Source organism: Caloenas nicobarica, chromosome 3 (genome assembly GCF_036013445.1).
Source record: "Caloenas nicobarica isolate bCalNic1 chromosome 3, bCalNic1.hap1, whole genome shotgun sequence".
Taxonomy (NCBI): domain Eukaryota; kingdom Metazoa; phylum Chordata; class Aves; order Columbiformes; family Columbidae; genus Caloenas; species Caloenas nicobarica.
Genome location: NC_088247.1, coordinates 57,132,869 through 57,160,094, shown reverse-complemented (window position 1 = coordinate 57,160,094; position 27,226 = coordinate 57,132,869). Strand labels below are relative to the sequence as shown.

Sequence of the window (27,226 nt, the reverse complement as noted above, 5' to 3'; positions counted from 1 at the left end):
ATCCTTTTAAAGTGACAGTTGCTTGAGAAAAAGGGAAAACTAGTATAAAAATAAATGGTAAGATCAATAAAGGCATAGCTGTTGGATCTTGAGCCCATAGCTCTTGGTGATATATTTGTGATACCCGGTTAAATCCTCTTAATTTTTTAAAGCCTTGCTGAAAAAGTCACAGTATGTGACTTCAATTTATTTTCATTTCTTTAGAAAAAGTTTGGTGTTTTAGCAAATTGTCTTTACATAGGGAACCTCTGAACAAGGGGAAGACACAATTACGGTCCAGGGCTTTTTTGTATACCTAGGCATGCCTTTAACATATTTAAATTTACTTGCCGACCCCTTTATTAATTGTAACATTTGATTGAATCGTGATTGAGTCAAATAGAGTGTTTAGAGATTTTATCCTAATTTCTATGGAGACATCATTTGCTTACCTAAAGAAGCGCCAGCCCCATGTGTTGCCTTTCGGCGTGGAAGGTGCAATGGTGTATTGCAGCTGCTTCCCAGGAGAAGTGGGGAGGCCTTTCCAAGCAAAAAACCACTCTTGTCCTGATCTAAACAAGATTCTGGTTTTTGTAGCCCATTTCTGGGTATAACAGACAATAAAATGACTCACTGCAGTTTCTATCTAGAGGATTCAATAGGTATTATTCATCAACCAGGGAATATTCAAAGTAGCTGCAAATTAAAATAAGTAGATTTCTCTGAATTAGTTTCTTTAGGTTTGGAATTGAATTGTTAGAAAAAACTACTTTTATGTTCCAAGAACATCTCAACTTGTGTTCAGCATAAGGGTGCTTCTTTTTTTTCTGCAAGCTGTATTTGCATTTGTTGCATCAAAAATATTAATTTTTGCCTGATAGGCAGAGCTGCTGTCTTGCAGGCTAGAGATGACCATGAGCTGTAGCTGTCCTGGTGTTTCCCAGGTTTCTGGGGCCAACCAGGTTATATTCCCTGCACCTGTACGGTTCCCACCCCCCCGCCCCCCACCACACCAGGCTGGAAACATTGTTCCAGCTATTTGAACTTGATCACCAGCAGAGTTCAACTGTGAGTTCTGGATTAATGTTCAAGCAGCAGAGGAAATTTTTAGGCAGCTTTAGGAAAGGTCAGCAGTTTTGAGCAGTGTGGAATATAACCAGCTGTGAAGATGGAGAGATAAGATGGGGCTCACTTTATTGTACCAGGTTATAAATTGATTTTTGTGAGATGATAGCTACCTTCAAACTTGCATGAATCTTTATGCATAGTTCTCACCTACTGTTAGTTTTAATGATACACTGATACAAAGGATTTTTTTAAAAGTTAAATTTCCCTTAATTAAAGTTCGGGGTTTTTTTCTCAAAGATAGAAGTGAGGATATGTTCATATGCATTCAAATATTACCTTTTAAAATAATTATTTAATTATGCGTATGGTAAGAACCTGCCTTGAAATTTTTTTTTTAAATATATGAGGACACCTTTTCTTGCAGTGCTGTGTTAGCAACAGTGCTTTGGTTTGCATTGTAATGGCTCTGTATTTGCATCAGAAACTCAGCGAGGTAATCTTAGAGACATTGAAATTTGCATCAAAAGTTTCAAAGTAATTTAGGTTGCTGGTCTCCAAAATATGCATGCATATGCATGCATTTTCTCCTGTCCCTGATATTAAAGGAATTTCCAGGAAAATCGTGCTACATGTTCCAGCAAATTGTTTTATTTTCGTTATTTTACTTTTCCTGGACTCATTGTAGCTGGACACAGTTTGCTAGTGACAAGTACGAAGAGCCATGTAAAATGTCTGAAAATCTGGTGCGGTTGTCGTTTCACTTCTGTTACAGCTACTAGCCAAAGCTGGGGGCATGAGCTGTGTCAATGAGGGGAACCTCGACTTACCTCTAGTTCTTGTCTTTTCTCCTTCCTAGACTGGGAGCAGAGGGAGACAGGTCATGGTCTCCTTTTCCTTTCTCCCACCGTGCTCATGCTTTTAGTACCATTGGGAGGCAGAATGGAGCTTGTTTGACCGGGCAGATGCATGTGTCAATTCGTTGAGCTTTAGGAGGGCTAAGAGGACTAGCTCTGAGGTTTAAGAGAGGTTTTCTCATCCAAGATCTCATCCAAAGGCCGCCTCTACCACTACAGCAAGGGCAATGCAACTTGTATCTCCTCTTACCCATGGAGAACAGCGAAATTCAATTTTGCCTGTAGTTCTGCAATGGCTTTCTTAGTAAGCCAGGTTGCCCTGTCACTCCTCCCACATCCCATCCCACCAGCTCCCTCCTTTCTGCCCTGGATCTTCACTCCAGCCATTCTTTTTGCTGACAAATGATGCCCCCACCTCTACTGGTAAGCCCCCGTTGGTCCCCATGGCTGTTGGCCGGCACGGACAGGCTGGGAGATGGCTACCGCTGATTGTCTTCTCATCTTCTCAAGCTGCTGTACAATCTGCCCTCGTGTATAACCATGTCGTTTCCTTTTGGGACACATAAACGGAGACTTAGTTCTGCCTGAGTGCCAGGATAGCATTTGTGAAAGCTATTAAAAAGTTTGTAGATGTCAAGTAAATGTATATGATTAAATAAGTAATTCAACTAGTATAATTAACAGATGGCAGGAACAATTATATATTCATATTTCAGGCCAACAACATTTGGTAGATATAATTACTTTACAGGTGTTAACTGCCCTTTATCGTGAATGAGATGTCTCTAAACACTAGAGGTACTCTGCAAAGTGACTTGTGGTTATAAACTTACAAGGAGGTTAACAGCTTTTCTTTTGTATGCGATATTGGAAAGCTAAATGCAACTCCTCAGTCTGATACTAAATCTAAGAAAGTGGAGGGAAAGAAATGAGCAGGTGTTATATAATCCGATTTATGGAAAAAGCCACCAAACATTGCAATGACTTTAAAATTCACTTTGACGTTTGAGAGATGCAAAGTCCAAATAGTCAGGCATTCAGGGAGGAAGAGGCAGCTGGTAGGAAAAACTAATTTCATTTTTTTCAAAATTACTATTTTTTTTTTTTTTCATATGTAGAAGAGTAAATTGCATGTAATTTGGATTGGATTCTAGGACAGATTGTGATGACTCGTGGCCAGAAGACCAAAAATCAATAAGTAGGTTGTGAGTTTATGCTCATTTTGTAGTTGTTTTTTTTTGTTGTTTTTGTTTTGGTTTGTTTGTTTGTTTTTAGTGGAACAAAAAGGTGTTAATTCACTATAAGCTTTATATGATAAAGTTTGACACAGATGATAAGGTGCATATACAGAACACTGTTAGAAGCAATAAATTGTATTTTTTGAAGAGTCTTTGTTTTATGCCTTACATTTAACATTTGCATTAAACCAAAACAACTAAAAGAATCCACAGAAAATTGAATACTTTTCATTGGTAGACAAATAGGAAGTTAATAAAATTTTACCATTTCTACAGATGGAGGGGTTAACGTATACAATCAAAAGCAAAGGCTGATCCTGCATTTTCACCTTTCTTGATGTCTGATACCTAGAACTATCAAAACCTAAGAATTTATTTATTATTTGAATTATGAAGTATTATGCTATTATGAATTATTATTTCAGCATTGAATTATTTTGAATCAGGCAGTTAGATTTGTAGCCTGGTTTTTAATTTTTGTTTGGCATCAAACATTTCTATTTATTAAACAATTCAGGCGGCTTAAGCACTAGCTTACAAGTTCACACTTCATATGTCCACACTGAAAACCATATATTTACACACAGTGTTTTTTCTTGTGTTGACGCTGGTCATGGTTTTCAGCTGTGTTTGTCTGGGGACACAGCAGTGGTTTTCTTCAAGGTGTGAGAATCTTAGGAGAGAGAGAGATAGCAGACATGGCATTAAGGCAGGAAGCAAACGAGTCTGGGAACTTCTCCCTGATACAAACTGAAACAGTGGGAAACTTTAATGTTTGTAAGCACTACCAGGTGAATGCTGCAGCACAGGTTACATACTTTTGTGGGGTATAAATAAGAAGTGGGAGGGCCTGGATGGTGTGCAGCACTCAAGCCATGGGCTCTGCGGCCTGCAGTGGGCATGGCGTGGGTTACACGGCCGTAGCCTTGTCCATCTTGATGGGTGCTCGAATCTCGAGACTGTGAGTGTAAAAGAACCTTCCTAAACATTAAAATGTTTACCTCTTTCATAAGTTTTCCTGTAGTAAAAATGTCACATGCATTATTCTTGTTATGCAAAATCCCAGCAAATGACAAAAGGTCAACAGTAGCTGTCAAGATTATCGGAGAGTAATTGTAGCAGCTTCATGGCATATCAAATGTGAAGGATTTTATTTAATAATAGTTCACGGGGGGTGGCTGGGAAGTAAATATCAAATGCAAAACAAATGCTATGTGAAAGGAATGTAAGAGGCTTTTTTTTTTTCCACTTTTTGGGTTTGTTGCTCTTCCATGCTTAATCATTTTGAATCCCTCTATTGCCACAGCAGGTTTCATCTCTTGCATCTCTGATTATGTATTTTTTACAGTTTTGAAATCTCTGAATGTATGAGCTGACTACATCTTAATTTCTTTCTTCTATAACCTTCTCCTTTTTTTTTTTTTTTCAATTTTTATTCTGACTAAAGAGAGTGGAAATGTACCATTTCAGCAAAAAGACATTCTATACTGAAGTGGTTTTATAAAGTGACAGACTTCCAAACTGAAAGTCTGTCCTGACTATACAGAATTAGACCAACTTAGAACAGTTTTGACAAATACTGCTTGACTTAGCAGTTGTGCATTAGAGACAAACGGGATTGTTGATAGTTGCTATTTTCTTACAGAAGTGTCATACATGCAGAAATAAAATAATACTACAGACTTGATCCCGTATGCTTGAGGGAAGGGAAAAATTTGTGTGTTACGTACTGCAAAGCCTGAAGGCATAGGGCAATATAAAATAAAAGGGAAAATTGAAAACATTTGTTTAAAACAAGATATGCTATTTGCATTCCAAGTTCCAGAAGAAAATAAAAATATATACAACTTTTCTCCCTTTTTTTCCCGTTTTCTGGGAAGAGAGTATCAAACTAAACATTTTTATTGTTTTTTAATTTATTCATTTATTATCACATGTGATAATAAACTCTTGAGGGTGGCTAGTTCATTATGCAGTGGTTACATAGGAGAACTAACCAATTAAAGCTTGGTTTAAGCAACTTGGGCTGCAGTGTAATTCAGTACTAAGTGACAATTGTTTCCTACTGTTCTAGCATTGAGTCAGTCTGCTGAACCCACTTTCAGGGTTAGGAAGCACTCTACTAATTTCGAGTACTGTGTATCCTGAACTGGAATATTTGTCTTATATGGATTGTAGTTTTACTTATTTTATAATTCCAGTAATCAGTTTAAAAAATAGTTTAGGTAGAGATTCCTTGCAATAGAAAATAGCATTTAACCTTTTACTTGTTTGAGTTTATTGGGATGATATTCAGAGACAGAATTGGCTAGCAAAACATAACTAGTTTTAGAAATACACTGTCAGGGCTTTAACAGTGATTTGTTAATTCCGACACTGTTACAGAGAACTAATGAATTTTCTGTAACTATTGTTTAATAAGGATTGCTATGTCTCAGCTGCACATTGTAGCTATTCCAAAACTTCTAACCTGCTTGCATTTATTAAAAATCTTTAGATTTTTCTTATCAAAACATGCTTTTTGCAAAGTATTATATTGTTCTGTGCATTGGGGGAGGAGGTAGGAAAGAATTCTGATATTTTCCTTATTTACTTGATTACTCTGTGTATAGCACACCTGAGAAGGAAGCTAAACTGTGCACTATTTGTACACAAAGCTGGGGGTTGATATTGCCAGTGGCAAATTCCAAAGTGTGTTGGAGGAGGTTTTTGAGGACATTTGATAACTGTGATATGAGCCATGTCTGTTAAACAACTGAAAGATACAGATACTTCACCTTCCTATGGCAAGAAGTTGATTCTGAAATGTGATAAATAATAAATATGATTATAAGTGTTCAATATACTGATTATCTACAGAGGAATTACAAAAGCTGCTTTTTAAAGTTTAGTTCTTTATCAATATATCAAAAACTGAAGTTCAAAAGTCGCGGGGGGAATAAAGTACAAAGAATAATTTTAAGTACTTGTATGCTGGGTTATGAATTAGCTGTAACCATAACTCATAGGAATTTCCTTGAGGTGTCTGGAAAGTTTGTAGTGTGCTGTTATTAGAGATTTTGTCTTGTTTTACCCAAATTTCAGCTCCTAGCATAAAGTAGAAGAGGGTGAAAATTTGGGGAATTTTTTGACCTTGTTAATTCAGTTCAGACTGTGAAATTTCTGTTGCTGGAGTTCTGCTTTATTTAAGGCTTAGTTAATTCAGCATCTCATGTCTTTTAAAAAAAAAAAAAAAGGCAATTTAACAGCTTGTTTATTGATTTATAGTACTCAGTTGGAAGACTAAAGGAAAATGGATGAGGAGGCAGTCCACTCCTTCACGCAGCAGAGGCCTAAAGCTGTCTGGACCTGAGATGGTTCCTCTCTATTAGCACATCTCATTTTGATGTGGAAGGGAGGTGGGCAGAGGGGAATGGGGGACTGGTGTCCCAGTTGTAATTTTGGGTGGTGTTGCATCCCGTCTAGTTTTGTACATACGAGACATGAGCACTTCAGAGATGTCCCATTCAGGCTGAAGACCTGGAAACAAAGAGAAGGTAGGAGAGGCCTTGACACTGGTAGAGATACAGTGGAGAGTCTGAAGTGTATTAATCCTGATCTTTAACATGGTTTTCTGTTGTGAAGACTATAAGTACATTTTGTGAAACTTTAGTGTTCACAGTGAGTGTCTCAGTTCTGTATGTCTTGTTCGTGAGTAATAAAGTGCAAAATACTGTAGATTTTTGCCTTGGTGTAGGACACAAGTATCTGGAATTACTGTATCTGTATTTGGAGTTGCTGGTGACATTGTTAGATCAAATCAATAGCAGGGAAATATTTTTTCAGCTGTGGTAGGAGAATCCAACACACCTGAGCCTTTAAGATGGGGCATTTTGGAGTACAAGAACTAAGGGAGCCAGGCAGGCCAGGTCGAAGAGGAGTGTTTAAGAAGCAGCAGAAGAGAAGAGACAGCAGGTGCGTGGAGTCTGCTGGAGATCCCAGCAAGCTGTCAGCAATGTCCAGACAGACCCTGAGCAGTTCTTGGTCTGTGATGGACAGAGACTCTGGTAAAATGGTTTGCTGAATTAAGACTGTCTCGTTTTTATCCAGATGTCGTATAAATGCTTGTCTCGCATTAATTAATTAGTGCTTAAATTTTTTTGTAGAGCTAATTTATGAACAAATTTGCCTTGTTCTTATGGGGCACTGATGTCAACATGCTACGCTTTCAGGCTCAGCCTAAGTCTGACAAGACATGGGGCTCATTCATACACCTAAGTCCATGCCTAGACAGGACTGTCTCAGAAGGATGGTGGAAAAACAAGCAACTAGAAATCTCCTTTCATATAAACCCACAGCAGTAACACTTACATTTCTGATACATTTTTGTCTGTTAAACACTGTTATGTTGATAATGCCAGAAGATAGGATTTTGGAAGGGAAAAAAATCTGATACAGAGTGGTGAAAGGAGAAGATTAGCTGACCCCATCTGGTTTTATTTTGTGTTGATACTTGTTCAGATATTTGAGTTATTTGGTTTTGAAAACACTAAAGAAAAACAAGCAAAACTGCCAGTGCAATCCCAGTGGTGTGTTTTCCTGACCAGACGCTGCAGGGGTGTTTTTAAGTGGGCAAGAGGATTAGATTTCAGAGAGGTGTCTTTATTTGCGGCCTCTGACTCTAATTCAGGTGTCCTTGGGGAAACTTCGGTGACTTTCAGTGAGACACTAGTCTTTAAGAAAAAAATGTAGGACTGTTTTTTTCAGTCAAGCATGACTTCTTTTTTTGTGTGCATTGTTTATATAGGGAGATGGCATAAGCTCCTTTCCCCCTGCATTGGCATTCCTTTTATGGTTTCGTTTTATTTTTCTCTGCAGTTGGTAATATGACATAATTGTCATATTTTAGTTCAGACAAATGCATGTATATATATTCTTCATTTTGGGAGATGAGCAAAGTAAATTAGTAAAGATGTTTGCAGATGCGTTTTGCTGCCCTTCCCTTTAGCCTGTTGTGTTTACCTTTAATCTTTTCCATATTTTGATTGCAAAGTGCAAAATTGCATTTGGAGCTGTCAAATGAGAGTCCACAAAGGTGAGATAGCTCACTATGTCAGTTTATGACATTGTACTTGTCAGAATTTTGTACTTGCTTTGATATTTATAAAACTTGAGATTTGATTTTTGCTTTTTTCTCTCCTCCAATAATTTAAAGTACAGATAGTATAGATAATATGGCTTACTATCTATACACAGATGTAAATAAATACATGTATTTGGAAGAAGTAGTACAGAAACCCAAAAAATAGTTTGGAGGGACATAGGTCAGTAGTCAGCAATCAGCAATAGTTCTTTTTGTAGTGCAATGACAGAAAACAGCGTCATAGCTAGAAGGAAAGATGTGATTTTGTGGGTATGACCAATATTGATATACTGCATGCAGATCTGGTGTCTGTGCTTCCAACGCACTGATGAAGATCTGGGAGGAATGGAGAAAGGTGCCACAAACAGAGTCATGGCTTAAGATTTAGTCTAGATGACTTGAAGATCTCAATCATTTAAGTCTCTCAGAGAGAAGGTGGGAGGTGAATATACAGTATATATATAGGGGAAAATAATAGCAGATACAAAAGACGTCTTTCCTCTAGAGGAGGAAAAATGTAAGAACCTCAACTGGCTGCATGCTGAGGTCAGGCTCGTTCAAATTAGAAGTAAGGCACACTTATTTATCTTTAACAGTGAGGCTATTAATCATTGGAACAAATTACTGAGAAAAGTGGTGGGAACAGACAATTGCAATAAATTATAACTCCCTGAGGATTTACAACTGGATTTCGTTATTGGTTTCACCAAAGAAGCATATTATGGAATCCAAATACATTATCTGAAGGAAATTGAACTCAAGCAGTAGCACAAGCCCCATAACACTAGGATATTACCAGCTGTGTGGTACCAAAGCATAGTCATCATTGTGATTGTAGCTACAGCTCTGTCATTTGTTTTTACCTCGTAACAGTATCGTTAAAATGATTTCTCATCTTCTTTTTTAAAGAATGTTAAGGAAATGAAAGCTGTTGGATTTTCATACTCAGATGGAGATGAGGGTAACACAAATCTTAAAACTTCATGTACCTTTGCAAGGAGTCAGTATCATTTTGTTGTCAATGTAATCCAGTATCTTTTGGCTTTATTGCATGCCCTTCTCAAATACTGATTTTTATAATCAGACTTTTAAATTGCTGTGTAAACAGCAGGCTACATAAAACAGTTTCCAACCAGCTCTGTTACAGACAAAGCTGTTTCATTTGTGGGCTATTTAATTTAAATTAATTTCTTGCAAGTCGATGGATAACTTCCGCTTCCAATATTTTTTATTCAGGTAAATTTGAATTGATGTGGGATCTAATAATCATGATAAAAGTAATTAAAACCAACTGGGAGTATTTTGGATCATTTCAAAGATAGATAGCTGTTTCCCTAGCATGCTACTCAGTCGTGGCCTAATCAAGATAGCTAGGCAAGAATGAGAGTTCAGAGCCAGCAACAATAAAGAAACCAGACATTTAAAATAAATTTCCTTGAGGATTTTCGTGTCTTAAAAACATAACAAAACAAAACAAAAAAACCCACACAGAATTTAAATGTAGAGTAGCTTAAAAAAAGCAACCACACTCCTCAGCAGATGAAGGAAACATCATTTTGTATGCCCAGATGCCCAATTTTAATTAGGCAGTAGCGTTTGTGTCCATAAGAAGACAAGCATGTTGTCCCTTTGGAATGAATGCCTACTGGATGGCTTTCTTGAGGGACACATTCCTCAGCAGCCAAACTGCAAGTAGGACATGGATTACATTCTTTGCTTAGAAATTTCTACAGCTCTGGTGACTTCTTCTGTGAAACCATTCAGGAGTTATGCTTGAAATACAGCCTGTGTGCACACTTTTCAGAGTATGTGCTGCCTTTCCTGCAGACTTTGTGTCACTTAGATAAGCCAGTCCTGCAGCCCTGGCAGAACTATCTGATGATAGACTTCATTATTAAATAAGCAAGTTCACCCTCTCACTAACTGGTTTGATTTAAATGCTTAGCTGTGAAAATCTTCAATCGCTCTATAAAGGCTTCACCCAAAACGAGTTAAGAGATTATTCATTTTGTTGTAATGCTGAAAAGAGCACTGCGCTACCCAGGTACTATAGCAGTTAGACTAGAGTCTGAAAGCATAAATTTCATTAATAAGACTGATGATGACAGTGTTAGTACAGATCGCAAAAGTGTAAGGATATTAGCCAGTTTCTTACAAGAATGTGATACGCATGATTTTGTCTAGATGTCAAAACATTGGCTTCCATGCCCTGTATGTTCAGACTTAAACTGTTGGCCTTCCCCATCTTTCTTTTCATATCGTTAAGAAGCAAAGGCAACATACTTAGTTGCATCGCTGCACACTTGTGATGCATGAGTTCTGCTCTTGAGTTCTATTAAAATGTCCAATATAACAAAAACCAACCCAATCCCTCCAAACAAAAACAAAACAAACAAAGAAACCCTACCCAGCAACAACTTTCAAGTAGATATGTATCGTAACCTAAAGGTTATTAAACAGGACAATCACAACCCATTTTGTTTAGACGCCCCTTGCCAAATATCTCTAAATAGTGGTGGAAAATATGGAGACTAGAGTACAGTGAGTTGATCAGTTCTGCTCTCTAGCATTAAGGTGGTTTGTGGAGAGGAGAGCCGAATTTTTTTTGTTCAGTGTTGTTTGTGCATTCAATTTAAATACTGCAATTAAGTTGTTTGGTGGTTTGTTTTTTGGTTTTTTTTTTTTACACTAGGAAGCAATGCTTCTAATATTCTGTGAACTCTGCATAGTAGTGTGTCAAGCAAGGTGAAGTAATTTGAATTTAAGTGCTTGCAGTCTTGCCATCTAACAGAGGTCAGTGCCAGATGCTGTGAAGCACAATTCAAAAAATTCTGAGCTTGTTTTAGGGAATAGCGGAACACTGCTCTTCTGTCTTGTTCCAAATACCATGTAGTTAGAAATCAACTCAAGCCTTGAAGTTGCATTTGTACCTCCTATATATCTTCCATGCCTGCTGTCCTGAGACAAGGTGGAATCTCCCTCCTTGGAGTTATCCAGAAATAGGCTGGGCAAGTTCCTGAACAACCTGAAATGATTGCTTTGAGTAGAAGGTTGGGTTATGTGACATCTAGAAGTCCCTTCCAAGTTGAACTGTTCTATATGATGCTGTGATTCAATCACTTTTCCAGATATCCAAGTCAAAAGCAATAAGTGAAGGAATGCTGGAAAAGGCAAACATGTATTTGGGTTTGTTTGGTTGGGTTTTGTTTGTTTGTCTTTTTCCTACTAGCACACATCTCTGTTACATCTCAAATTTTAAAAAATGTTATAATTTTGCCTAAATATTGAAGTAGCAGGTGAACTTGGGAAGGCAAGAGCTGCTATAACTTTAAGGTTCCCTTTAAGGAGAAAGGGAAAAGGAGAACATGGCCAGTAGGAGATGAAGGCTGGCATCACTAGCTGACATGAACATGAATAGAGTAACAACAAAAGCGAATGCAAAAATTGTCAAGAATCAAGTTTATTTTGAATGTAAGTAAAAAAAATAATTTCATTACCAGTTATAAAAGGTCTTCAGACCAACTCTGACGAATTTTATTTTTTGAGACATTTTACAGCAGTTTCTTAATCCTGCAAATTATCATGGTTGTCGAGCAAGGTTATGAGCTAGTGGGTTGATTGTGGTAACAAGAGGGGACGGTATTAGATGTGTGCTCATTATGCCAGTCTCCAAAAGGTTAAACAGTTAGATAACAGTTAGATAAGGTGTAAAGAAAAAAAAAATAGAAGAGAGCTCTAAAATTGCCTAACAGGCATTCCAGAGAATTTAAAGCCTTTCGGTAATAAGGTGGGCAGAAGGGATTGTTGTTCCTCTTAAGCATTTATTACACTCATCAATAAATCTGATTTAAGTGACATAATGCCAGTGTCCAGCAATTAGCCTGCACTTCCAAATGAATACTGCTTTCACCTGTGTGGCCTTGACTTGACTAATTGGTTGCCTTTCCTTTTTGTATTCTATTGTATGCTGACAGTGATTCAGCATGTACAACATAGGAATAAAAAAAATAATTTAATGCTCCACTTACTCAGCAGCCGTGATTGACACTCTCTCGGGTGAGTGTTGCAGTAGCGCTGGTTGGAGTAGCACGTTGGCAGTTGCTTTGCAGGAACAATGAAGCCAAGACAACTGTGCTAGTAGAGTATCTTTTTGAAAGTCAGAACGTGGTAAAATTATTGAATGTGATTGACAGCTTGAACTAGACAGATCTCTAGATGGGTATCTAGAATAAGAAAACACATAATAAAGAGCCATGCCTCCTCCTGCAAGTGAAGAGCTAAGCCTTTACATGTGAATGAAAAGTAGGTTTGTTGCTTTTGCATTTAACACCACCATCTGTTCTGCATAAGGCAAGAACAATCGCTTGTTAATTACCCACTTTTTATGAAAGTACCTTATTTTAAAAGGAGTAGTAGTTATTATCAACAGCATCTAAAATTGTGTTTCTTTTGCTGCTTCCAGTGAGCTGCTGGGTTTGCCACTGTTTCCTGTTATCACTCATCCAGCTTTACCGTTGACTGAAAATACTCTGGGATAGTTTTCAGGAGCATTTTTTTGTATCTTGAGATCATGGAATAAACCAGAAGTGTTCAGAGGAAGTTTGCAAAGAGAAAATTGTTTCTAAAATAAATTACCTTATTTTACTGTAGGGTGAATTATTTTATGTTTTCCAAGTTTCTGCTTAGACAGGAAACTGTAGCTTTGCGAAACACTGGCTGGCTGAAAGTAAAGCAGCAGGGCAATTTCTTTGGACTATTTCATGCAGCTAAATGTTAAATGGAAGTAGGTTATTTAGATTTCACGGCCTATTTTAGAAAGCACTTCCCCAGCTTGCCAGTGTCTCCGTTTGCAAGCAAAGATTTTTTTGTTGGTTTTGCATTCCTTGTGGCAAGGACCCTGTTTCATGGTAGAGAGATGTTCATGAGCTCCCTTCTATAAAGTCCTGCTCCTTTTGAGTAAAGGCAGCTCCAGGCGCCAAAAGTTTGCAGGAGCAGGTCACAGTTCCCAAACTGGCCTTGCCAACATTCGTGGTCAGATGGTGGTAGCAAAGAGAATTGGCACCATGTGAATTCTGCGCAGACAGAGCAAGTTGAGCAAGTCAAAAACCAGGTATTCCTTATCATCCTTTTCCTTTCTGAAAACAAATATTTTAAAGAACTTTTCGCAAAGAAAAAAAAAAAGAAAGAACAAACAACAACAACAACCAAACAAACAAAAAACAAAACCAAAAAAACCCAAACAAACAAAAAAACCCCCTCCTCTCCAGAAGGTAACAACTTTGGACTGAATTTTCCAATGACAGTTTCACGACTGTTCCATTTGCAAATCGTAAACAGTGCTTTGCCTGCTTACTCAAGAATACTTTTTTTTTTCTCATAGTTACATGAAGGGACAGCTGAATTGAAAATTGGCTTGCTTAAAATGCACAGAAAGTTTTTTGTTTCATGAAATATCTGTAAAGAAATACCAGGCTAAGGTGTGGTGGAGGCATAAAGAAAAAGGACTCTTTATACTGGGACAAGTGTGACATTTTGCTAGTTACTTGCACTGGTCATTGACCAACAGAATGAGAAGGTGTTTCAGTCATATTTAGTCAGGTTTTCACAGGTGGCTGAGTGACTTAAGTAACAAAATTTCATTGAAATTCAAAGATGGTAAACATTAGTGTTAATCAGGTACCCACCTTATAAAAGAATTTGCCTGTTGGCACCTTACCAGCATTTTTAGAGTTCTAAGTACCTTTGAAAATAGTTAATGATTTTCTCCAAGATTCTGATGTCAGAGGAATTATTTGCCCACCTGTGTTATTTTGGCTGCATTTATGAAGAAAACAAGCTTGCTTACATTTTCAACTTACGTTCTTAACTTTGTATGAACCAGTGAAGAAAAGTAAGCCATTTTACTAAATAAATTTCCAAGTGCTTAAGGAAAATTTTTCTGTGCAATAGAAGCTACAGGTTTAGTCATTTGGAGGAGAAGGGGAAAAAAAAAAAAAAAAGAAGAAAAAAACCACAACAGGATCGTTCCACTGACAGGACAATAAACATACATCAGCTACGTTATATGATACAGGGTCATTGCTGGTTTTAAGCCACTTTCTGAATTTGTATTTCAGCCAAGGTTTATCATATACATTATATGACAGACATATATCACTATGTGAGAGATTACATATATATATATAGTATGATATATAATGGTATATTTTGTGAAAGGGACAGAGCCAGAGCAAGGTGCAACATATGGTTATTACTCGGTTTTACCATACAAACACAGCACCGGAGGGACAGGTTTGTGGGCTGTGCCACTGGCAGAGATTGGAGGCTTTGCTGGTGGCAGGGAGGGGGCTGGAGGGCGGGTGGTTTCAACTAGGGCTGCAGGAACCAGATGGGACAAAATGGGAATGGGAGCAAATCAAATGGATAAAGTTTCAGTAGGTGTGTGGAGAGAGAAGGTGCATTTTGACGGGTGTCTAATCTGTGTGGGGGGAAATGCACATGTGTGTACAGGTATCTGTGTGTAGATACCTACTTAAAACTTTTATTAATACATATATATGTGCATGGGTATCATAATTACTGCTTGCAGGTTTGAATTCTTAGTTATCAGAGATGAATGTGGCCCTAATTTTATTCACAGTCTGAGACTCCTTTCTGTGCTTACTATTTATTTATTATAGACTGTGTTCCACATTTAGTCACTTTATTTCATATAGTGATATTTATGCTTCCTAGCTTTAAGCACTGAACTTTTTATATACAGGAGAAAGGAACTAAGGCTTTAACAATCTCTATAGGAAACTCTGGTTTTGCTTATTCACACTGCTCCAACTTAGGCATTTTGTATAATGCTCATAACATCCCAAGTTCCTAAATATATTGTTTGTAAACAAAACCATAAAAATATGCTTATGAATGCGCATTGGAGAGAAATGAAAAATGTATCATCTAAGCAAACTGGTGATTTATATTCAAATAAATGTTTGTAAATGCTTTCTTCATAGTGTCAAATGGTTAGGTTCACTATTAAAGTGGGTAAAAAGTGTATACGTGTGTGTGTAAATGCATATTATATATTTTTTAATATATCCTTTGTAATATCATTGTTATCGTTTTAGATGATGAGTTTTCCATTCTGATTTAATATATCCATAACACTAATGCTTAAGTCAAAGTGTCATTTTTTTCCCCATCACTGTTAATTTTGTATTTGACTTTTCACATTTAATCTTCACCATTGCGGTCCTGGTCAGGTTTCTGAGGTATTTTGTAATGTCAGGGTTTCCCTGTGTTTACTCTTGCAGTCTGATGCTTGTTGACATGCTGATTCATGTTTTACAACACCAGATAGGTTTTGTTCATCTGGAGGAATGAGCTTAAAGAGATCATGCCAGCTTTCCCTTTTTCTTCCTTGACTATATATCTGCTTTTAATTTAAACTCAGAGAAAAAAAAAAAAGAAAAAAAAAGTGGATTTCTGCAGCTAAGCTAAACTGGAGGAATCAATGGACTTTATTAGCAAGGGATGTCTAATCTCTAAAGCTAATACAAGACTTCACAGCTATTGATTACGTGCTAAAGATGCACAAACTATTAATCATGCATGGAGGCAATAGAATAAACATACTATCAAGAGGGAATGGGCAAATAATCATCCGTAGTACAGTTATATTTCATCTCTTTACTATACTGCTGAAACAGGGACAGCTATATTTTGCATCCAAAAGTTATGTCATAAAATATATTGAATATCCCCTCATTGCTACTGAAACTAGTGGAGTACCTCTGATTATCTATGTAATAATTCAGATGTTTTCTTCAGCTCCCTGAGGTATGTGGTCAATAAGAAATTTGTAAGCTGGCTTAATAAGTCAGTTGCTAGATGAAGTTAAAAGAGAAAAAGCTCATGGATTTTCATGCAATCACATTATAACCTTCATTTGCAACAAAATAAATCCATAGTGCTAGTACAGTATTAATGCCATTGTTTCATTTATTCTGGGCTCATATTTCACACGGCGAATAGATGGACATACTAATGTACACAAAGTGGCTTCTTTTTGTGTTTACATCTGTGTTTGTTTTGTATCCTGTGTGTGCTACACATCTGAGAAGGGAGATGCTCAGTAACCCCTTCAATTTTTATCACAGGCATGCATACCTGTTAGTTTGTCATTTTCTGTCTGAGCTGAAATTACGTCAAATTGTATGACTTTTCAACTTCACTTGAATTCTCTTTCTTTAATAATCACTCTCGTAATGCTTCCAAGTTTAAAAATATTGAAGGCCTGAGTTTTCAAATTTGGTTGCCTACTCAGGCTTCTATGCTGCCAACATGGAACAGGATTTGAAAAAAAAAAATATAAAATTATTACCTCAGTTAGACTTGCCAACCTCTATTTACATGCATGGAAGGAGTCCTGGGTTTTGTATGTTCTAAATATGAAGGATTACAGATACTCCAACACCAGAATATCTGGAAAAATATCGTATTTCATTAACTTATGAAAAGTCTATATGGATCCAATTAGCAGTATGATGTTGTGTGGGCTTGGCTTGGATTACACATAAGTAGGTAGGAAAGAGTCTCTGACTGAAGAAAAGCAGTTCATGAACTATCATTAAGTAGTTGTTAAAGGATTGAGGCCAGCGCTGTTAATTGATTTTTGCCTTTAACTCCAAGCTGACTTTTCATTCTACTTGGAAATGGCCAAAAATGTGCCAGAGTTACAGGCAGGAAACTTGAATAGGATTTACAAGAATCGTTCTGTCATGAAATACAGACTGGTTCAAGGAAATCAGGCTGAAATACATGGCATTCTTGGGATGTCTGAATAAATTGGGTCTTCCTGTATTATCATCAGATCGTTAAATAATGGAGTTATTAGGAGTTAGTCTGAAGTAAATTCTTCTGGACTTGTAGATTAATAATCCTTGGAAAACAGAGGTTTCATCGTGGATATTCTAGGACAGCTCACCTTACCTAGGGATTTTTGTTAGCTTTGTTCATAACTTAATTATGGGGTGCTCCTTTGATGGGCAGCAGTTTACCCACAGAAATGCAGATCACAGTTGATGTGTTTTCCTGCTCAGAGTTTCATTGTCTGTTGAAATGTATAAATCTCGTCCGGTCCTTTTCAACGAGTGATGCACTTTTATATACAGCAATCTGAACCGAATTTATGATGTAAGGGAGCATAGTATCTACGTAAAACCTTTCTACATGATTCATTGCTCACTAATAACAAAAGTGATAATTGAGAGTATTGCAACTGAACTGAACAAGTGAGGAACCTTCGTTATTTTCTTACTGCACGTTTGACAGCTATTCTGGTTTGAGTTGTGCTTCCTCCAATGCTTTTCACTCATGCCATTCTTCCACACTCTTATCAGGGGTCTTTTTAGAGGAATTTGTTACAGCCTCAGGACTGTAACGTATTTCTTTTGAGTTTTGGGAACATTTTGTTTTTGTAGGACCTTGCATGAACCGAGGAAGCAGCAGGAGCCAGAGTGACATCTTAGAATAATCCTCTTTTATTTCCCACATGCCAAGGAGAGACCTATCCTGGAAAGGTCAGGAGAAGCCACAGGACAGAGAGGCTCATGTTCTCATAAAGAAAAGTCTGGGGAATTCCAGTGGCTGTTCAGACTGAGAATATTAGAATAAAAACGAGGACTCTTTTTTTTTTTTTTTTTTTTTTTTTTGCTATGACATTTTTGTTTTAGAGCAAGATAATTAAAGGAGTCTCTGTCAGAAACACTGTGGCTTTAATTACAGAATCGCTCTCTTAAGCCAAATGTACTCTGCTTCTTTAATAATTGTCATACATTTGCTTTTCTTTGTCAGAGTTTTTATTTAATATAAGCCCCACATCTCTCCACAGTTCCCTCAAACCTTATGCAAAGGTATGCATTATGTCACCCTCCAAGTCCAGTTAGTTTTCACCTCCTGTGTCACCAGTGAAGCTGACCTGGGTCACTCTTAAACTTCTTATGAATTTCAGTCAGTGTGGTTAAAGCAGAAATTTGTAGTCAGATCCTCAGTGTAATGCCATACCAGAAAGACTTCAAGGGGAGGAAAGATCTGAAAGCCAACTCCAATTAAAGAATTGTATACACAAGCAGTATATAGACAGTACATGGTGGTGCTTGAGAAGCGCCATCTTTACCTGAAATGTTTGTGCTTTAAAATTTTTCTGATTGTTTTCCATTTCATGCAAACAAATATGTGTTCCGTCTGCTGGTCAGATGATCTAATTCCCCCTCCCGTGCCAGGTAAATGGAAATGAAACTGTCTTTCAATCAACATTTAGGATTTCTGAGGAAAGGCAGGGAAAACAAAGGACTTGCCATGCTTTACTAGCCTCCTTTTATGAGATTTTTGTCACAACTTCAGGACATTTGTTTTTCTCTGATTGACAGCAGGGTAATATGTATTACCATGAAAAATAAGTTCCAAAGAAATGCATGCTCTCACCTTTCTGCTTCTGCAACTGTGAAGGCTTTTGTTTTCATTGCCATCTCTGTGAAGATAATCTCTACAAAGAGGCTCTGATATTGACTTGTCATATCATGTGTTGCTTATCAAGCACTAAAAAAAATGGATTTCATTTTATCTGTTATCTGGAGCATCTTATTAAATCATCCAGCAGTTGAGAGGTGGTATAGGGTCAACAGGTTCAGTCTCTTTTGCCATCTATCCCTGAATTATTAACCTTTGGAGAATTACTAAACCTGTTTTTTACTTTATCCCATAAAGTTGGGTTAAATCTTCTTGATCCATAAATTGTTGCGAGTGCCACATGCATGTAATTCTTTTACTTAATGCAGTTTCAGGATAAAGAATAAGGATTTAGTAATCTGTGTAAGTGTAGAGGTCTCTTATTATTCTGCGTTTTTCTGTTCTTTTGATATTCACCCAGTGCCTCTGATTTTAATTGGTTCAGTGAGAGTAAAAGCAGTCAGATCAGAGGATGGATGAGTCAGCTTGGTAGTGTTCATTTGCCAAGAGATAAAGGGAGGGTGATGAGGAGGAAGATAACAGAGTTGGGTATTGCCAGGCACTGAGAACAGAATGCAGGAGGAGAAGCTGGATGTTGGTAGAGGTGGGAATGGAGTGGAGGTCCTGGCAGTAGCCTGGGGACAGGAAGGGTCTGGCAGAAGGGAATGTGCCCTCAGCTAAGGGACTCGGAAGGATAGAAAGGTCAGCCCTGCCGCCACCACCACATTGCCCATATGCCTTTTTGCCTATTTCCTCTTTCTGTTGGAAGACATGACTCTGCCAGTCAGGATGTTTACATTTAAGAGCTTGATACAGTCACAGGATATTGAATTTCCTGCAGTAGCAGATGCCCTAAGCACTTTCTCCTATCACCACAAGGAGCTGTCTCCAGGGTTAAATGTATTCTCTGCTGGAGAAAAAGTCTTGAAAAAATAAATTATGAATACCCACTCCCCAAAATTTTAATTTTAAATACAAGATTTAATGCAAAAAATATGCTGCTTCACTCAAGTTCCAAGCTCTCAATCAAGAAATCTTTCAAAATGAATAAACCAAACTATAGTTTTTCAAATAACGTGTCCTTATGCTGAGATATTCACTTAGTGTCTGGGCACTGTTATGCTTTTTCAAACTTGTCCTAAGAAAATCTGCAAAAAACTCGGCTCTTCATTTTTGTTCTTTTTAAAAAGAGTTAGCATTTTGGTGGAAGCACAGGCAAAGTGTAAATGAGCTCTCTGAATTGCTGCTGCTAGCTGATGCTGTCTGGTGGCCAGAGCATCGGTGACTTGGGAGCTGGGTACCAATCAGTTTTCTTATGGCCCTGGCAGTAAATCACCTTGTAGCTTTGAACGAGCTGTTAACCTTTTTGTGTCTCTCCTTGCAGAAGAGGATTAACACCACTCAGCTGTCTCACAGGGGTAATTGGTAGATTGTTTGGAAAATATTAAGTGCTTCCTGCCATAATTACTGAAACTCCAGCTGATAGGATAAAAAATGAGCAGGGATTTTAGGAGAGTCATATTTCTTTCCTCTTTGACATAGGGCACTGATTTGACATGAGTAATTCAACAACAAAGTGATCAGTTGTGGGCTTGAATGTCCGTGTATTTTAGATACAAGTTCTAGATGTGACTGAAGGAGGAAAAGTGAGAAAAGAACAACTGGGAAGACAAGATGTAAATTGATTTACTGGGATTAGTAGGACAGAAAAAGTATACAGAGATCAGAAGAGAATACATAAATTGAAATTAGATCCCAGCAGGATTAAGGAAATGTTCCAGTAAAATGCAAACCCTGAAGTGTGATGGAGAAAGGGAAAAACAGCAGATGAACACTTCTTTTGCCCTCATCAAGAACAAAGTTATTCTTAATGAGATGCTGAGATTTTTGGGAAGCCTACTGAAAAATTCAATAGTGTTTTATCTGAGAAAAATAATTATTTGAAGACTGCTTTCTACTGAGGTGTTGCAGATGGAGGCTTTGTGGTGTGGTAGCTTAAAACAATTGGTCTTTACCTCTAGAGATCCCCAAGATGAATGTTGCCCAGAAGCAAGAGTAAAATTGTGTTTTTAAAGCATCATTCTAGGAGCAGTGGGACAGTTGGCAGACTTTACCAAAGCTGTTGAGAGACTCTGCAGACTTTAATTACCATCTCAATATTGCAGAAGTTGTTTAATTTCTGCCAAAGAAGGGAATAGTTGTGAGAAAGCGAGATCACACTCTGTCTTTCATTCTTTCCTTTTTGACAGGTGAATAAAGGATGCTTTTGAGTGTCTCCTCTGATACTGTGACACATTTGTAAAATTTGCGTAGAATTGTAAAATAATTTTTCTTTAAGATTAACAAAGCTTTTAACAAAGCTTCTCTTTTTTCTTCTCTTTTGAAAGTGCCATACAACATAGTGTGAATGCAGTTTAAGTCTTGTCGTGAAAGAATCGATATGAAAATGGAGTGCATTTTCTGCTACTGATTAGTTGGCTTCAGGCATTAATAGTTTCAACCTTCATGACCAGTCAAGAAGTATTATGTTGTGTTTATTTTAAAAGCTCCAAAAATTCAGTTTTGAATTGTGTCTCTGGTGTGGGTGGTGTTGAAGGCACAACCTGGATTAGGGGAATAAAGAGGAAATTAATTGAATGAGAAGAGTCATTCCATTTCAGAAGAAAAAATAAGCCTATGATACAAAACTTCCTTGGTGAAGGATATGTTTACTCTTTTAGGCCTCAAACTCTAAATCAGAGTATGTATAACTAGGTTTTTCACTGCCATTCATATGAGAAAAAGGCTGATAATATCTATTTTGTTTCCTCTTTTAGCAGTTCTCTTCCTCTGTGACACCTGAGTGTGTTCAGGTTTTTTCTAAGTGCTTGCAGTAGCCAAGGAAATACTGATTCTTTGAAGACTTAACCAGCTCCTTCAGTAGATCTACTGTGTTGCTACTTTTTTTTTAATGACTGCCTCACATCTGTCTGTACTTGCTAAAGCACCAGCTGTTGTTTACTCTATAAAAACCCCTTTTTTCCTCCTTCTCTTCAAGTCTCTTATCGCTCAAGGACGCTTTCAATGCTTTCTTTCAGTTTCAGATTCTTATTGTGATGTTATAGAATATGTTCAGAAAGCTACTGCCCAGGAAGTCTACTTATTCATTTGTATTTTTTGCCGTACATATATGATAAATCAGTACTTAAGGGCAAAAGGGAACATGCTTGTTCAAAATCCAGAAAGGGAAAGATCGATCATGGAAACAAATAGGCACAATTTTTAATCTTTAACACTCATCATGTTACTAGGAATACCTTTATGTTATATTTAGAATTTGGTTGTTTTGATGTTTGAAACTAAATGTTTGCAGTTTGTCTGGCAAACTGCATGCTGAATAGATTACACTGATTCACATTTCCTTCTTTCAGTATACCATCTGTGTCTTTGGCTGGTAGTTACTCTTGTTTCATAAATGCAAGTTACAAAGAACTTCCATGCCCTGAAAGAGAAATATATATATATACACATATATATTTCACTTCCTTGAAAAATCTCGACTGTTTTGACCTTACACCGCAAGGACTCTAGGCTGAAGCTGTATCTCCAGCAGGCTTTATTTTCTCCGGTGAAGAAAGATGTGTTATCAGGGTATGAAGAACCCCTTGGTGTATTTCCAGTGAAACTCTAGTATATATAGTCATGGTCATGATTTTCATTGTGTAATCATTTTAATTAAGTTCAACGATAAAAGTTAGTCTTGCATGAGGATTGAATGCATTGGAGAGACAATGAAGGATCGCTGACAGGTTAGGGAACATCACATACGCTGCTGGTGGAAATGCATGTGTGGAGAGCAGCTGAGCTTGGGTAGCAGGTCAGAGATTACTGGCTCAGAGCAATGTTCAAGCAAAGTTTTGGGGATCCGAAAGAAGCGGAATACAATGGGAATATCCAAAAGCGGTTTTGGTAATATTTCTGAGCGGTTTTGCTTGAACGAATAGCTTCATTACTAAAATAATAAACATTCATTCATATCTGCATCATTTTTGTAACTGCTAGCTTAGTAAGGTAATTAGTATGATTAGTATACGGCATTGCTTGGTGGCATGATAAATCATAGTGTAGTGAATGTTGATTCTCTACAACTGTGGTGTATTATCTAATATACACAGGTAAAAAAAAGATAAGGAGGAAATCAAGAAGGGAAACCAGTGGTGGCAGCTGGGTGGCCTTTTGGTCACTCTTCTTGCATCTGCTGCCTGCATTCTCAATGGCTTTGGATCACTGCACTGTTAATTAACAATTCTTTTTCTCACTGTTGCTAAGTGGTAATCACTGATCGAAACCTGCAAAGAGAGGCTGGAGAAGAATGAAATAAAAAAACCAGAGACTGGCAGGTTTTTTTCCCTTCAGAGTACTTGTACAGAGGATGATGCTTCTAGTACTAAGTCTGTATTTGTTGAGCATCTCCTTTGCTTTCATATTCATGGAGGCATCATCTGCCAGGTACAGTTCAGTTCAAGGATGAAGGATGTTAACAATGTTTTTCTTCATTATATTCTGTTTTCTAGAACCTATGAGAACACCAAAAACGTTGAAGATTGCTGAGATCCAGGCCAGACACATAGCTGTGGATTGGGAATCTCTGGGTTACAACATCACTCGTTGCCACACTTTCAATGTCACTATATGCTACCACTACTTCTGTGGACACAACGAGAGCAAGGCGGACTGCTTGGACATGGACCCCAAAGCACCCCAACATGTTGTGGATCACCTGCCTCCCTACACGAATGTCAGCCTCAAAATGATCTTAACCAACCCAGAAGGGAGGAAGGAGAGCGAGGAGACCATTATTCAGACAGACGAAGACGGTATGTGGAAATGCTGTTACAGAAATTACATCCAAGTCCAGTCTAGACAGGTGGAAGGAAATGACTTTGTGTGCTACAATTTGTGTCCCAAAGGATGGAAGCTATCTTATATTAATGTATTAAATTGCCCTAAACCAGTAGCTTTAACAGTATTATAACTGTCATCCTGCATATATAACCCAAACCGTCCAAGTAGCACAAGTCAAACTCAATCTCTCTCTCACAAGAAAAAGGAGGGTGGATTCCCAATTGTTCTGAAAATATGCTAATGCAGGTGATGAGAAACGTGGTGCTGGTAGGTGAAGGCTTCTTCACAGTATTAGGTGTAGTATTTGAAAATTAATTTAATCCTGTAAATTTATGTTTAAATTTTGAATTTGGTGCTTAAAGACCCTATTCAAGATTTAAAACCTCTTCAGTATATATATTTGAGCAATAATTTATGTTGCAGATTACAGTATATAGTATCTGTTAACTGTTTGAAAGCCACCCATCAGATTAAAGTATTATTTTGACAACCTGGGAGGTGGACTCAGTGATCCCTATGAGTGCCTTTCAACTCAAGATGTTCTATTATATGATTCTTCTAAAATGGTCTCAATGAAGTTTCATTGACAAGACAGTTGAACTTACCTTAGCTGGGAAGAAATAAAAAATAGATATAGATTTTAATGATAACGTACGGTAGTTAGGCTATGAATCTTGGTATGAAAGAGATTAAAATAAAAATAGATATTTTTCCCTAATAATGTATAATTGTGGTACTAAAGAACAATTTTCCTTCCCTTTTCTTATATTCAGATTTCATTAAAATATTGACAACAACAAAATGAAAATAGAAACTGCCATCAGTAACAGAAAAGGAATACTTGGAGTAATGTAAGAGTGTAGATACATAAGATAAAACTGAAAAAGGTGGTGTGTTTGCCTTTAAAATGGAGGAGAGTATAGCTTTATATATGGATAGCAATCAAGGTTAGAATCTGGTAGCCTTTTTTTGCCATGTATTTTCAATTTTACAAGAAATAGAAGAGAAATATGTTTACTGTTGCAATGGAAAAGAGAGAACACTTATTAAGTAGGTAAAATACGAGGAGCTGTAGAGAACTGTAGAGACATATATACATCACATGAATATTTATTGACAAGTACAGAATTAGAATATTTCATGCAATTCAAATTTTAGCATTACTTTTTAAAAAAAAGTTGATTATAAATAGAATCCATGATGGATTATTTCTGTATCTATGTTTACATTCTAGATGTTTGTGGTTGCTATTTTCCTTGAGTTTAAAAAAAAAAAAAAGTAGCTGTAATATTGTCAGGTCCATGGAAAATTGATTTATTTTTCTTTTTAACTGAATTTTCAAGAAAGGTTATGGTTTCTGAGAGCCTTTATCTAGTTAGTTGTGCAGAGATGGTGGCTGGTTACCATAGCACTGCTTGTCAAGGGAAGAGTCAAGTGCATATGTTTTGTCATCTGGATTTGTTGTGGATTATTCTTGGAAAATTATGCACAAAAGGCAGGTTTTGGTCTCATGGTAGGACACCAGTGTGCTATTGGTGAACTTGTTTAGACTCAGCTTTGTTGTCAGAGGTACCATAGTGTAGAAACCTCACCCAGTGAACAAAAGTTGCTGAGGTAAACTGTTTCAAGCAGAAGTTGTTTTCAAGAAGGGATTAATACGTTTAAAAAGGTACCTACGTTTAGATGACTGGTGATAATAATGCTTGTGACCTGAAAATTGCCTCTTGTGAGGTCTACATGGTGGTACTATTGGAAATGAAATGCAGATTTTTTAATTGTGCGTTACTGATTGACTTGAAATTCTGTATCTGTTTTGTCATGTATTTCAAAATGCAGAGCATGCAGGCAATGTGCGATATGGAGGGCTTGCAGCATCTCAGAGGATCAAAGGTGGTGTTGTCACACCTGTGTCTCTCCTTGAGCTCTCACAGCAATAGCAAACTGAGTTCTGTAGTTGGCTGCCTATGTGTATGGTGCTAGGTTAGTCCCATGTCCAAGTGACCAACTATCTGTCTGAAATGGTTTTAAAACACAGTTTGCAGCCTAAAGCAGGCCTCGGACTTAGAAGCTGACAGCAACAGGATTGCGGTCAGAAGTAGCCTCATTGTCATGATGATTTTTGCAGGTTTTGTAGAATGAGTGTCATGTTAATTACATAGTGGGGCCATTATCAGTGATTCATTTATGAGAAGGAAAATAGAGGGATCAACAGTATTTTCGTACACTTTTGTAAATAACATTAATTAGAAATAGCCACTGATTACATGACTATCTGAAACTGCACTTACGTTGTGTACTTTTCATAAACAGAAACTTTGAAAACTCCAGATGACAACAGATGATTAACTTCTTGTTAGCTTTTCTGTAGTGCAGTATTATTTCCAATGCTGTTCGTTCTTACTAGGATCTGCTAATCAAGTAAAAACTTTGTAGCCTGTTGGAATTAAAGGTTTCTATCCCACATTTTCTTGCCTCTCTTCATCTTTACTATTTTGCCCTCATCTTTTGTTGCTTTGCCCATCTCCCTCGTGCTTCCAGGTCTCTGTCCCTTTCTTCTTTGGAGCCCTGACTGATAAATGAAGGTTTCAATACCTTGTAATTCAGTATCTGCAAGAAAGCAGAACCAGGAATATCACTCTGAAAGTAGCCTCCTTTCTGACCGGACCTAGATCTGAATACCTGCTGGTTTTAAGTATTTCTCTTTAACTTGGATAGATGAAATTAATCTTTAAAGTGTATTATAGTAATTTGCAAAGAGCTGTATTCCGCATAAAAATTAAGCCTTTGAGTAATACACTATTTAGCAAGTTGTGCAAAACCAAGATGAAAACAAGGAAATTTGTCAGCATTTCATGGGTGAAACTGTCTTTCATTTTGGGGGGAGACCACACCATCACTAAGATTTGGGAGAAAGCTCTTCTGAGTACTTGGGCACTCGGTGTTACTTGTGCCCTAACAGGGATTCACTGCTTCGCCTGCCTTGTAGTGGAGGTGGACATTGTTTGAAGGATTTAACAAAGGAAAAAGAGAGAGGCTCGCACAATCTGGGAGTGCATATGTGCTGGGCAGAGGTGATGTTTTGCATTTCGAACAAAGTACAAGAACCAGCAGTGAATTTATCGCTTAGCATGAATCGGCAGCCTGCACATGTTCTCAGAGCTGCCTGTTCACAAGGGCACTGCAGACTCAGAGGGACCCATTTAAGAGCAGCGGATGGTGAATGGGATTAAAACAGATAAATGCTTCCTTAATTTTTAATTGGAAACAGATGCAAAAGGCAGTGGATTAACAGGAATAGTGACATTAGCACTGAGAGAGCAGCTATGGAGAAAGCAAATCGTGAAGCTCAAAGTGTTCAGTGGTGATTTTATAACTAGTACGGGAGTGTGTCGGCTAACAGCAGGCAAACAACTAATTGAAAAAGACCACTTGGAATAGGATAAGTACCCATTCTGGAGCTTAAAGTATACCAAAGCTTTGGTCTGAGCCAAAGGACACGTTTGTCGGACACAAACAAGGTCCCCTGATCTTTCAGAGAGCGTGGCTCATCCAGCTCCCTGCAGAGACAGACATCTAGAGCT

At 37.5% G+C, this 27,226-nt stretch overlaps 1 protein-coding gene across 3 annotated transcripts in view; it reads left to right on the top strand.

Moving 5' to 3' along the window:
* Positions 1–27,226, top strand: part of PTPRK (protein tyrosine phosphatase receptor type K) — a 322,787-nt gene that overhangs the window by 205,395 nt on the left and 90,166 nt on the right. For all 3 annotated transcript variants that reach the window (XM_065632502.1, XM_065632504.1, XM_065632501.1), the window contains exon 7: positions 23,315–23,617. In XM_065632502.1, the coding sequence (XP_065488574.1) occupies positions 23,315–23,617 (303 nt within the window). The remainder of the gene's footprint in view (positions 1–23,314; positions 23,618–27,226) is intronic.